General features: G+C 41.6%; 1 protein-coding gene across 1 annotated transcript; it reads right to left on the bottom strand.

Moving 5' to 3' along the window:
* Positions 1 to 6,277: 6,277 nt before the first annotated feature.
* Positions 6,278 to 8,521, bottom strand: LOC133967565 (helix-loop-helix protein 1-like). Its single transcript, XM_062403100.1, has 2 exons — positions 8,383 to 8,521; positions 6,278 to 7,444 (listed from the first exon to the last, which is right to left on the bottom strand). The coding sequence occupies exon 2, from the start codon at positions 7,418 to 7,420 to the stop codon at positions 7,091 to 7,093; it is 330 nt and encodes a 109-aa protein (XP_062259084.1). The 5' UTR covers positions 7,421 to 7,444; positions 8,383 to 8,521; the 3' UTR covers positions 6,278 to 7,090.
* Between the last annotated feature and the right edge of the window lie 6,345 nt (positions 8,522 to 14,866).

Genomic DNA, 14,866 nt, shown 5'->3' with positions numbered 1-14,866 from the left:
CCAGTCACCCCGCCCCTCCCCTCGGCCCATGTCTCATTTCGCACACTGTGGGCTATTCTCCCCTTGTGGTTCAGGCGCTATTTGTTATCTCGGCAGCTAATGGTGCACGTATTAACACTGAAATAGCTCATTCAGGATATTAGGATTTGGATTCACACAGGGAAATCATGGTGAAAAGACGATTCTGCAATGGAGCCGATTTCCATTAAGATGGTATGAATGTTTTTCTTTTCCTTTTATTTCCCGTCATTCAAAATGTGGCTGGTGCCAATGATAAACCACAGATTTTCCAAAAAGCCCTGTCGTATAATGCATATAAATTGTATAACAACTCTACCCCTGCCTACAGCATTAATTATGTCACACAAATGCTACAATTTGTGTGTTATGTGACTTGTAGCGTCCAGGTGTAAAATGCTGCTGTGTAACAGAGAGCACACTTCCTCTCAGAGTAAGTATGACATCATTCTCCACTGATGCAGCTGCTACTAAAAGCAGACAGACATCATGTTGAAAAAGGCCCGAGCTGTGGATACGCAGGACGTCAATAAATAATGCACTTGAACATGCAAGAGCGTTGCACGCACAGCATCAAAGCTGGTGTCATCGCATAAAAATTTCAAACAAAAACCAGAGTTTGGACAGAGGACACCCACGTCTCTCCTCTCTAACCCACATCTGCAGCGTCCGATGTTGCCGTGGCAACAGAGGAGGCAGGAGGCCCCATCTCACAGCGATAATCAATCACCCCTGCTGAGAGTAAATTTGTGTAATACACTTATGTGTGTGTGTGTGTGTGCGAGAGGGGGAGAGGGCAACAAAGAGCAAACAATGGCTTCCCATCACACCCAGCACCCGTGTGGTTAAATGAATAACCCCGATGATTTGAATAAAAGCTGTTAACCCCACAAGTGCTGATCTCTGAACGCGTGGCAGCACTATGTGGGACAAGATGCCCCCCCCCCCCCGCTGCCCCCCGAGAAACCACTCATCCACAGGACGAGCATGAAGAGGTATAGTGAACCAGGCCATGTGGAAAATCGCTGCCACGGGGTAAGAACAACTATCAGTTACAAACGAAGGGGATATCTATGAATAAAGCATGCGGGAATAATAACGCGCGTCAGAGATGTGAGGCTGCCCCTGTTCACAGTGGGTCGGCCTGTCCAGTACATTCAGTGGTCCTCTGTGAGGGAGTCTGTGGCGCAGAGGAAATCTTCTCTGGTGAAGCGTAGCCACATCTCTGTGGGCCTTTCCGGTTGGCTGCACAGAGGAGAGACGCACGAGGGCAGAAAGTGACACTAATGTAAAACAAACACTCATTAATGTGTTTAGCGGAGGGAGGTTGCTGCGCAGTGGGAGCTACTGTAAGTACACACGGTCCGATTCAGAGATTGGATTCATGTTTTATGGATTCACTTTTTTTCAATTTTACTTCAAAGAGCATGAATAGAATGCACGAATGCTTCAAATATTTGAGTCTCTGTGGGAGAAGCTGCAGCATCTGATGGGTCAGGCTCTTTTATCCCTGCTGGTCCTGCTCATACATTGATAAGAAAACTGAGAATGTGGGAGGTTAGTGCAATGCCACTGGCTGCAGAAACATTTGGCTGCCAAACCGGGCAGAGAACAAGATATTCCATCAGAGTGCGATGTGGTGTTCGCACCCTAACGGCATGGCACAGATCATACTGGTCGTGTGGTTGCCATGGCATCTGTACCCTCCCTTACACCCATCACTCATCATGCCATCCCCTCCCTCCTTCATGAGCGCCCTGCGCTGGCGCCGTCGTGCCAAGATCTGCCAGATGCAGCAGCTGTCCGTCTGCCGTGTTAGAGTGGTTTCACAATTCCAAAGAAGTCTGGCTACAAATTGACCATCTAATGTACAATAAGTAAAACTAAATAATATATTGTGACAGCAGCTAATGACTATTTTCAGGCTGACAGAACAAATTGGCCATCATAGTCTACGGAACCCAATCGAGAATCAATCAATGTCCAAAAATTGCAATAAAACGTTTAACCAGTTTCTAGAAATGTTGCCAATTAATGTTATGTTCATCTGCTAATATACTTATTGAGTAATTATTTTATATATATATATTTACGTATTTACGTCGGAATTACACAAAAACAATATAGTTTTTGTTTGATTCTGACATAAAACACATTCTTTGAAAGCAACAAATTAAACAACAAATGCACGTACACATTTTTGGATTCCATTGAAAATTACTGGGTCGTGCATCTGCGAGTATGCAAATCTATGTACTGATCTGATAGCTTGTCTCTCACCCGGATGAAACTGCAATTTCCTTTTTCCCGGAAATCATTTCTTCTTCTTTGCTGCTCCAAAACAGTGATTGTGCTGCACTGTCACTGGCATGTGCTGTTTTTAGAGCAGTGAAGAAGTGATTTCCTGTAGGGTAGCGTTAGCCAGAGCTAGCTAAAATGTTATCACAGTTATGACTGTCAAACGACATAATAAAGCAAATTAAAAAGCTCCATTCTCTGTATGTATTTCTTTTCAAAGGGTTTAACTTGAGCTAGGACAAACAACATTATTGGCAACCATCTCTTTCATAAAGAGTTAGCATCATACTCTTAGAATATGTTATAGAAGTTGATATTATTTTAATGCACTGGTGATGGCCGATGTCCAAAGTCCTGATATCAGAAGCAGGAAGGGATGAATACATCTGGATACATCTCTATCCCAGGCTACATCCATAATATGATTTTGTTTGCATTATTGCGTCAAATGCTGTGAATACGCCTGACGTCCACACTACTCTGGTTTTTCAGAGCCGCTAAAAAGGAGATGTTTGGAAACGCTGGTGGCCCCGTTTTATTTTGAAAGATCCGGGGCTGTGTTTTAGTTTGGAGAGGCTGAAATGCAGATGTTTGGAAACAATGCCTTGGAAACAATTGCTTGCAGGTTGTCTTGTAGGTCACGACGCAGCCTTGGCTTATTTGTCAGGCTCCCATCACATGACCCTTGTCTGGTTGGGAAATAACCGGCAGTAGCCTCGGCCCCCGGTGTAGAACACGACATAGATAATCCATTACAAGTGTTGGTGACTCGGCCTTTGCCAACAGCTCTTTTGCAGTTAAATTCAGTATTTAAAAATGTAACAACTGCTTGGGTGTAGCTACACAAACACAACACAATCCAGTGGGCGGCCTCTCTGAAACAAACCCAATGTTTTCCCCTGTTAGTAACAGTATCATGGATTTATGTAGGAACTAGCTTCTCGTGTGTTTTCCTCTCATTGTTTGCGGTGACAATCTGACATTTGACTCCCGGCACAAGAATGTTGTTCGGTATGTGCAGGGAGCAAACCTGTGACCTTTGAGTGACTGGATACAGTCTCTGGCACTCCCTCACTCCCACACACACACACACACACACACACACCCACAAAGTCAAGAGGAGAAAGTTAAGACCTGACACAGTTCTCTGGAATGCAAACTAAGTCCCCTCTGATCTGCTCATGTGGAAGTAAGTAAAAGTACAGCAGAGGGAGAGGCAGTGAGGTGATGGAGGCTAGAGGAGGAAACGCTTCAGTACATTCTTGCTTTAAGAGCTGTGCTTTATTGTCCGTAAATACACTCACTATACTCTACACTACTACTACCACTACTGTGGAGCATCCCAGGCTTCTCATGCAGGATCCTGTTAATGCTCCCCTGGAGTCTGAAGGGAGATGAAAAGGTACGGCTCCATTTCACCTTTAACTCCTCAAACTCTGCCCTGCCAGCTAGGAAGCATAAAGAGAACAGTGACAAAAGGCACGGCCAACAACAGCTTCTTTTGATCATCCATGGCAGGAATAGCTTCCAGGGTGGTGACTCATGCATTTCAGGGGTTCCCAGGTTCCTGCACTGTGTCCTCTCATCTCATCAGCCTCTCATCTGCACACACAGGACCCATCAGCGCTGCTCAATTATACATGGCTGGAGGTGCTGCACGGTCTCACTGCAGCATCATGCCTCGGAGGGACACTCGGGGGAGGCGACAGTGTCAGAGAGGAGACGCGCGAGGCGGCTCCGGTGTCGCCAACACCTCACCATCCAGATGTGCGCCCGCCACACAGATGTGGTGACGCTTGGCAGCATCAGCCTGCAGCTGCAGCCTGGATACCGAAACGCCCTTTATCCCAACAGGACTCCTCCCGAGTCTGTTTCCAGCTAGAGGATGTGATGTGACTTCTCTATTTCACGGCTGCAGTTTCGGTTACAATGGATCTCATTTCAGTTTCATCCTGAACCCCATTAACCGCAGCGAGCTACATAAGCGACTATCACCTGGAACGTTGCTTCCATTGAGGCTGCTTACGTCCATTTATTTACACATAAGAGCACGTAACACAAAAGCAGAACAATAAGGTTAATCTCCACACATATATGGGTTAGGAGGACCAAGGCTAAAGGCTGCATCTGCGTCTGGTCAGAATGAAACCCCCTTTTTTTCCACGACAGCATTGAACTTCATCAGTAAATCTCCTGTGAGGTTGTATCTCAGGCTTTTCATGAGGATAATGATTACAGCATCAAATCGTTTAAACCTACCTCTTTATCAAATGTGTGTCATATTCCCTCCCATGCGTCTCGGTGCGAGTGCGTCTCCGTCGCGCTGTGCGTAAAAATGCTTCTGCTGATGGTGATGATGGTGGTGGTGGTGGTGCCGCGGCGCGTCTGTGTTGTTCTGCTCCGAGAGGCAGCTCCCTCACACGAGCCTGGCCATTGTGATAAGCTGCGGGAGCAGAGAGAGGAGGAAGGCAGCAGCATGGAGGTGCGATGGACTCCAAGTGCACGGAAATGAGGAGTTTTACCACGGCGGGCCACAAGGGGTCGTGATTTGGAAGGGAATGACAAGACAGTTTCTCAATCGGGACAAATTGATTTATTGATTGTGTGACACCACAGGTTTGAAAACCAATCCTGGTCCAATATGTCCTTCATAGAGAGTTTGATCAGGAAACCAGTGATACTGAGAAGGGACATAAGTTATCTTATATCCAAACATATAAAGTTCAAATATTTGATTATTTTTGCCTATGAACATGAAGACTTACGCTACGTTTCAACGGGTGAACGGGGCAGATCTTTTTTTTTCAAAATTTTGAAACGAAATTTATTTAACTGAAATACCACTTGAGTCACAAACCACTGGTGTGTTTACAATTTGGGGAATCTGCTTATTAAATCGAGCAATATTCCAGTATCGTGAAATAAAATCACATTAGGCCTTGAGCAGTTCGTTACTAATGAGCCAAAGCTAGCAGCTGCCTGACCCCGACATCCCCAGGGGCCCCAAAAGGCCCCATAAGCTTTGGGAGGTGGTGATCATGTGTTCCTATCAGGCGTGTTCAAATAAAGTTTGAAGACATTCCTAATTTCAGCTGATGCTGTGCTTGAAATGTCAATACTCCTGAATTAATTGGGTTTAATCATATAAACCCACACGATATGACCATATCATTTACCAGTATTATAATGGTATGAGAAAGTGGAAGTAAACGTTTGCACAATGGTGCTAACAGGTCACAATTTTTTTTTTTTACGTTTTAGCTGTTACATTTTTGTTTATGAAACATCAGAAGGCAGTGTTAAATTGAAGAATGAATGTACAAGATGGACATAGTTTTCAGAATGACCTCAAACCACAGCTCCTAACCTGTTCACACCTGAAGGTAAACTTAACCTACACGTGAAGAAAAAAGTTTAATCTCCAGAGACTGTCCTGTGCATAGTCTTGAATAAAGAAATACAAGATACTTAAATAATCATCTGCCCCATTTGTCTAAAAAAATATGATGTTAGGTTTCTAGTCCCCATCATACAGTATGTAGTCCAGTGTGTGCTGTGCAGTGCACAGTGTGCGGACAAAGGACTGTCAGTCTTACTGCTGGAGTGGATACGAACAATACCCAGTGCCCCCTGGGCCACATTACGCTGAAGAGACTCGAAATAAAAGGATGAGAGAGGAGTAGAGAAGGAGCATAGACAGCTTCTGACTAATGGAGAGAAAAAGCTAAGAAAACACGCAGTGGTTCACATTCACCGGCTGATCTCACACGATATAAAAGACAGGACTGTGTGTCAAAACACTGAGAGCACTGAGCATGATTCATTTCGGTTTTTTTATTTTTACAGTTATGCATAATTAATGTCATGTGATCAAATTTGAGTAAATTAAATGATAAATTAAGGTCAGTCACATAAAACCTATCATTTTATAAAATAAAATAAATTCAAACATTGCCTATGTTAAAGCTTCTGGCTTCAGATGTATTGTGATAAAACTTGGATTTAACAGGAAAGACACGTGGTTCAGAAACATCTTCAGCTTTCACAGTTTATTTTCAACATTTCAAACGTACATTTATCAATATAGTGGAAACACAGACAAGTTGAATATATTGTTGTCTTTTAATTAAGATACTTGAAATAGATATGTCTACAGCCGGTTGAGAACAGGAATCAAAACCACAACAGAGAGGCCAGAATATATTAGAGAAGGCATGGAGCTGGAATATCACAGCAGCTCTCAGAGTTGATTTTCATTCTTGACAGTCCTGAAGACGTTAAAGGCATTGTTCACCCAAAAAAGAAAAATTAAAATTCACTTATTATCTACTCACCACTATGTCGATGGAGGGATGAGTGAAGTGTTGGAGTCCAAAAACACTTATGGAGTTTCATGGGTAAACAGCATTGCAGCCAAATCCAATATAATTGAAGTAACTGTTGATTGATTCTTTATACCTATAAACAGAAAAATGAAGTGTCCAGAAGTGTTTTGTGAACTCAAACACTTCCCCCACTCCTATATCAGCATATAGTGGTGAGTAGATCATGATTCAATGTTCATTTTTGGTTGAGCTCTCCCTTTAACCATGGAGAAAAGTCAATGGGATTAACCCACACCAATCCCATGGTGCACAGGGCTGCACGGTGCCTGTGGTGTTGACATATATAACTGTACAACCCCTCACAGCATCTTGCATCAGTATCCGGTTGCTTCCAGACACACTCAGCTGCAGGGCCGGTCACATCCTTCCTCGGTCCCGCCTCCAGTCGATCACACACCCAGCACGTGGTTGAGATAAGAGATGTAGCAGAGCGCCAGTCTCAGGGTCTCGATCTTGCTCAGCCTCTTGTTAGGGGGGAACGTGGGCAGCAGCTTCCTCAGCTCCGCGAAGGCCACGTTGAAGGCCACCACGCGGACGCGCTCCCTGGAGGCGTGCGCGGATCGATATTTGGCGGTTGCGCGCCTCCTCCGCCTCTTCTCCTCCCTGCTGAGCCCGGGCACGTGCGCGGAGCCACGGTGAACGTCCTCCAGGACAAGGTGCTGCTGCGCGTCCGCGTGTCCATAGGGCAGCCCGGGGTGCGCACGGTCCGGACGGAGCATCACTGTCCACACTGTACAAATGTCCTGCAGATACACAGCATCTTTATCAGCCTTTCAACTCGAGATACAACGATCTGCAGATAATCAGGAAATATTTAAACTTAATTTTATCAGATGTAAAGTGGACGTATCCAGCGAATAGGTTATCGAATGAATGGCGTGGTTTTTCTGCACACATTTTGATTTTTTCTCGTATATATATATAGGTTTCTTTCAATTCATATTTTCTATGTTTTTTATATATCCCTGACAATTAAGTGTTGCATATTACTTATTACTTGCTGATGCCTATTTTGACTGTTGCTGCTGTACTGTAAATTTCCCCATTGTTGGACTAATTGAGGATTTCCTTATCTTATCCGTCACATTTTTGTCTTTGATTCAAATTCTATGCTTGGCAATTCGAGAAGAAAATTTATTTTTACCAAATATACTGAAACATAAGGGACTGGTGCTGCCCCCGTGTGGCAGAATGGCTGCCTACGGCGCTGTCTGAGGTGCTGAAACAATAATGTCACAGCCCCCCCCCCCCCCCCCCCCCCCGAAAAAAAAGAAGGCAAATATTAAGAAATCATTATTTAAACAATTAATATTTAAAAATGCATGATCTACTTCATTTAAAATTGAAATAAGAAAAATAAACGGGCACCAAAGTAAAAAAACGATCTTCTCTATGAAATGAATAAATCCGTGAAAATGATTGCAATTCACATTACCAACTCAAACTATCGATCTTGGTGCGCAAAGATCAGTTTAGCAGGTGGACTCAGAAACGACAAGGACGCTCAGGTCTATATCGTTGGAAATTGTATCGCATTTAAAACACAGAAAAAATTATATTTTCTAAGTTTAAAACAATCTTAATTTACCATCAGCTCAAAAAACTGAACAAGTAACCTTTAAATTACGCAGCAGTGCCAATACTGAGTCGAATTAATACTTGCCTGCGAGATCTAACTTACCTTTCACATTCAGAGATCAGATCCAGCTGATTCCTCATGATAAACAGGTACAGTTGTCTCCTCATCAGCCGTCAGCTCTTTGTTTTGATTCGAGTTAGAAACGGGACGTGGGTTCAGGTTCAGTCCGGCTCCATGTCCGGCGCATTTCCCAGTTCATTTGAAGACAGCGCGCCGTGTGGTTTGGTCCGTTTCCTCCATCAAACCTCAGCTCTGGATGTGTGCAACACAGCGCAACACACGCATTGCCTGTTTCTTCATAAACCTGCAGCGAAGCGTCTACGCGCACAGCGGGATAACGAGAGGGTGTTTATCTCTCTTCCTTCACGTTCTACTCCCAGGAGCCCTCCATGATTACGTTCGTTTTATTCTTCATCCCACAAACTTATTTGCAGCCTCATGAAACCGACGACGACGCCACATTTCTCCAAGATCTCGCTGTGTAAGGTTAATTGAGCACCTGCGTCTAAACAGGAAGAAAACACAGTACAACGTCTCATCACCTCAGGAAATTAAAAGCCTCCGCGTGGAGCAGCAGATTACAACATCTGCTGTCGTCTTTCCATTAAAACGTAGACAACAGAAAGAAAGCAGAAGCAGCTCAGCCTTCGTTTCATGGGACACTATAGGTCACTAAAAAAACAGTAGATACAGAACAAGATCCAGGAACTACTTAACTCAACCAATAGTGGCAGAACTGGATTCAGTTACTCTGCACATTCTAAATAGGATTTACAAGCTTCCCTCAAACTACAGTCTTGTGTTCCCCTTGGAGATTTTAAATCTTTACTATGTGATGGTTTTATGAATCTTGTTGTATTCATTTATTTCTGTTTTGTGTTGTTGCTTGTGTTTAATGTTTGTGCAATTGGAGCTGGGGCTGGTAATAAGACAGAGATTCAAATGAAAATGGGCCTGTATATTGCCGGGTCTATGTAAACCACAGTGCAATATTCATAGTTTGTTCATAAGCTGTAAAATGTCACCAATATACCCACTCTGCCACTTGTAACCTTTGCAGATTGGTCAGGAAGCAGGAGTCTGTGTGAGAAATAAATTGAGATGCCAGCAAGAAAACAAAGGTCACTAACTTTAATAAACATTGTTCTATCCCTTCTCATGAAAGGCAGTTCAAATATATAATAACACAAAGCTTTAAATTCTGCATAAGTTTGTGCGGTTATCTCTCGGTTATGTTCAGTTGTGGAAGGTGTACCACTCTGACTCTGGTACTCTCAACCTCCTCATCTCATTCAGGGAAATGTCAGCACTGATCATCGCTAACACCATCACTGTGTAAATCACCAGAGGGGCCTCCACCTCTGCGCTGGTGGTGAGTAAACATTGCCTCAGACTTTGACAGAAACGGCCCCGAACTCTCGGCTATGGGATCATGTGTGATTACCGCGATGGTCCTCGACATATGGCCGACTTCGTTATCCATCTCTCCAATCGTTCATGTGACCCGTTCTTGCATGTCGAATGGGAAATGAGCTGCCACGATGCTCGTCACGAGAGGAAAGAGGCATCATGGGATGCAAATGACTTCTCAGTATTATTGTTGAAGTGATGATGTGATTGATTTGAGTGCAGGGAATACATGCTTTACATTTCTCTGATGTGTCTGGACGTATTGTAGCTGTTTTTTGATTTGAACATGTCAGGAATGTAAATCCCCTCAAACGTCATCTAAAGTAATTCAATTCAGATTGGATTACACCTCATATTTACTGTCTATATCACCATCAAATGTGGTGTGGATTTGATATTTGGGTAAAGCAATTATGAAAAAGAGTCACATCCCTATTAACAAAAGTACTGAGGGGAGGACTGCTGAGAAAACGGTCTCAGTCTCAGTTGACGATTAAGACTAATCTCAATTGAAAACAAGAACGGAGCAGACCATGAAAGAAGACTCTTTGATTAGTGTTTTTTGTGATCCGCTTAACACAGATCACAGATCACAGCATCTAATAGTTCACATGTAAGAAGCAAATCATCGACACGACAACCTGGCTGTTTATATATCATATATCTGAAGATGTTGCTTTGGTACTTCCCTGCACGAAGCTGTCCGTTCAAAGTCCCTCTGCCCCTCTCCTCTCTTCTCTGCAGCTCTCCTGTCCTGCTTCAACAACGTGGCTCAAGCACCTACACCTGGGTGGCTGGTGAGGCATTCTGGGAGATGTAGTGTGTTCATCGGTGGCCATTTTGTGATGTGGCAGCCGATCCTGTACGGCAATGTGGAACCACCCTCTACGGCATGACCCCTTGAGATGCCACAATATTATCATTTACATGCTACTGCTACTACTGTACTTTTCCTTCCAATCCACACATTTATTATCGAGAAAGACATGGGGTTTGGTTAATAGGAGACTTTAAATTGAAAGTAGGAGTGAACGTGAGAGTGAATGCCTGTTTTTCTACATATATCGACCCTGCTATAATGATGGTGACATGTCCTGGGTATATTCTGCCTCTCACCAGCCCCACTGGGACCCTTCGTAGGGATAATGGACAACTATTCCTCTTTCCTATTTATTCCTCTATATTTAATTTTGATTCTGTATACTGTTTTGCATTTTGCATTTTACTTTTTACTTCACTTTTTATATCTTTTATCTTTCATATATTTTTACTCAGAAATGTTTATGTCAAAATAAATGCTACCTTGTATAAATATTGGAAAAAAGTGAGTAAATAAGAAGTATACAGTGAGTAAATATATACTGGTTTTCTATTTTTTATTGCTTTTCCTATGTATGTTGTATTTATTGTGTTTTATGTTTCTATGTTCATTGTAAGCACCAATAACCAGAGCAAATTCCTTGTAGGCGTAAACTTACTTGGCAATAAAATACTTCGGATTCTGATTCTGATTCTGATTCTGATTATTTCGAGATGGACCTCTATTTTGGAGAGGTTCCATCTTTGACTGCAGCCTGGTGATACGCCCGATCCATTCACATCTGTCAGAACCTTTACTCTGATTTGAGAGTTATCTGGGTTTTGTTTTGAAACACCTGGCCAGGCCTTACAATAAAGACCATTTGATTAGAATATTTTAATTTGATCCACAATGAACAGAACTCAGCAGAATCACTAATGCCTATAACGCAATAGGACATTCAGATTCTTTACATTTTGCTTCACCTCACTTATTCTCTCTCCTCATTCTCTTTCTACACTGTTTCTTATGGGTTTAACTCCTCATCTGTCTCAGTCTGGACACCATCTGTTTAAAGGCCGGCATCATTCAGAGCCTCCTCCTCCCCTTTTTCCCGAACATGTTCATTCATGAAGTGCAAAATATTTAACTCCTATTCCCTGTAAATCAAATGAATTAGCAGCATCCTCTTCCAAAGTTTATGTTTAAGGTATATTCGATATCTACATTACTATGGGGGGAAAGTTCTAGTTGACCTGCAGTGTTTGTTTACTCCCGGTTACGTTCCATCTCTTTACCTCCTGTCAGGTCCACGTTCTGTCCTCATGGGACGCCGTGAAAATCAAACCCTGTCAATCAAAACGCTGAAGGACTTTCATTTTAATTTGATCTCCAGTTCCTCTCCCACTGCCCTCCCCCAAGTCCCCACCCTGTCGGCTCACCATCTGCTGTCATATTTTATTTCTGCTGATTTGGAATCAGATATGTAATCAATCAGCATTGTTGTGATGGTAATAGCTGCGAGGAGGAAGTGTGTCGCTCTGATGCTTTCCTCGAGGTTCGTTTTGAAAAACCTCCAAGAAGATATAGGACTGGAGATAATCCTGGCAACAACATTTATCACAAATAATATTTTCACGAGTGACGCATTTGTTTGAGACGAGAAATTAATACATGACTGATTGTATCTGGGCTGTAATCCAGGGCTGTATATTCCCCTGTGGTGATTATTCTTTTTAATAACTCAATGAAAACATTTAGTGTTTGAAATTAAATAAAATTCTGAGAAAATAATCCAAAAATTAATTGTCCAAACCCCCCAAAAAAGTTAATGATATAAAATTATATAAAACAGAGAAAGATTAGTAAATAGTATCTGTTGAAAAGCTCCGACCACAAATAAGTATCAAAATGATATAAACCATTTTAGCCCTAGATTGTGTTTATCAGTTAAAAAACATCCATTGCTAGGTTAAAACTTATAGGCATCTTTTTTAAATATGAACACTGTGCCATGAAAAAAACCTTACATTAACTTTATCTATTTGTGGACAGCTCAACGTTATCCTTTGAAACTCGCATTCAGTTGTATATAAATATACATATATATATTGTTTCATATGAGAGTTATTTGCATTGTATATTCGGTTCACTTCATTCCATTTAATTGCAGTTCCCAGAATAATAAAGTTTGTGGTAACTTCTTTTGACGGATACATTTAAACCTCCAAATCATTTCTTTCAGCTTGGATAAGTTGGGAAGTTTTAATCACAGGAAATAAAATGCACAAAGTTATGATTTAATTTCAAGTATCTCAATAAATTGTGTATGAAGGAATCAAGTAACGGACTAATTAACTGATTATGACCTTTGGCAAGTTAGCAATTATAGGAAAAAAAATTGGGAAATATGATTTTCTCCTTGTTTTCTGTTTATTGACGACAACAGCCCTTCATTAAACTTTTTATAAAGTTTTCATTCTAGTCCGCCACTCGTCTCAGCTTTCTTTTCATGGCTTCGCACAAAATCCCCATTTGTATGAGCAGCTCTGAGGAGGGAGACGAGTCAGTAAACAGACCCTCAACAAAACCTAATTGATTCAGTGAGGCCTAAATGAAAAAGCAGAGTGAATGGGTTTGTTGCACACCTGAGAGATACACTGGGGAGTTCCTGTGTGATGTTCTCGTTTACATGCAAGAGTTGTTGTGTTCAAACTTAAAAGCAACTTCAGTTTGCAGTTTCTACTTTAAAGGGAATTAACATAGACGTGACAGAGAACACCTGGATCTACCTCCTCAGAGGTTCACGGTACTCTCAAAGCATTTACTCCATAAGAAGGGACTCTTATCTCAGTACATAATTTGAAATGAAGTGTACAAGTTTTATCTGTTATTCACTCTATGGTAATAATATATCTCAGTGCCTCACTGCTCGATACTGTCACAGTTCACTGAATATTAACTTCAAGGAAAACCCCATTCGGCTGTTAAACCCGTGACAAATTACTTTCGATGTAGAGCAGAGGTATTTATATAAATTTTACAAACCAAGACATAAGAAAAGGGCCACTAACAAAATGTACAAACTACAATTGTAGAGAGCATCTGAAATGACATTTAAAGGGAAATGAAAAGAAGGACAAAATGAAGAAAGTGGCTAATTTAATTTATTTTATATTTTAAACAAAATTTAAACAGACTTTGACAATTAACAGGGTTAATAAGCTTCAATTCATTTACTTTTTACTTCTTATTCCATTGCTGTTGTCTGTATTGTCTGTAAAAAGCACTCTCAGATTTTTTTAAATGTTTCTCCTTTAATTAATTCTTGCATTTGATCTGTTTTACGATACTGAAACACAGGATCACATTCAGCAAAGACACAGCAACTTTTCAAAGAGGCCTCTACAAAACTTTCTCTGGTTACCACCATAAAAAAAAAAGAATAATCTGCATCTCTACCGGGCAGCAGTGCTGAGTGTGTGCCAGCAGAATAAGGTAGTACAGTAAATTCTGCTGCTGTGTTTACTTCCTGTCGTCCCACTCATCAGATCGATGACATTAGGCTGCAGTTTACATGCTTTACAATGACTCAGCTCTGCCAAGAAAGAGCCACAACTCAGGTGTCACCATCTGGACAGTTATTACTCTCTTCGGCCTTGACCTCCCTGTGATCTGGCAGATTTTCACAAACTGTGATTAAAACATCAACTGCAGCAAATACATTTCTTGACTTGAGGGGAAACCAGTTACTGTTGCCATCTAGTGGCAGGATGGAGCGTGGTACAAAGATGCCAGGGGCCAATGCAAGAAAAACATATGGAGGACCATACATGACATAAGAAAAATAAATAAATAAATAAATGTATAAATAAATACAGAAATAAATAAATAAATGAATAAATAAAAATGGAAATAAATAAATAAATACAGAAATAAATAAATAAATATGTTAATACCAAAAGAAATGTCAAAAGAAATGTCTTAAATATATTTTAACATTTATTTTTTCCCTGATACATTTCCTTTGCATTTGCAGTGTCCTTATGCTAATGAGAAAGGCGGGCCTAACCGCAGTCTCATGCAGGATTGGTCACAGGAGTGTAATGATCCAGCCCTACTACTTCTGCCTTTCAATGCTGGTGTCCAGTAGCTGTTTGGGACGTTGAGCCAGTTCACACTTAAAATGAACTAGTTCAAGTTCAGAGGGTCAGTTAAGGTTATTTTTTATTGGGATGATTTAGCTGTCAGTAGTCCTGACTGTGAGCGTCACGTCTCGTGTTGTAATGAGCACAAGGAGCGAGCCGAGAGGAGGAG

This window comes from Platichthys flesus, chromosome 13 (assembly GCF_949316205.1).
Source record: "Platichthys flesus chromosome 13, fPlaFle2.1, whole genome shotgun sequence".
Classification (NCBI taxonomy): domain Eukaryota; kingdom Metazoa; phylum Chordata; class Actinopteri; order Pleuronectiformes; family Pleuronectidae; genus Platichthys; species Platichthys flesus.
This window is presented reverse-complemented; position numbering and strand designations above follow the sequence as displayed.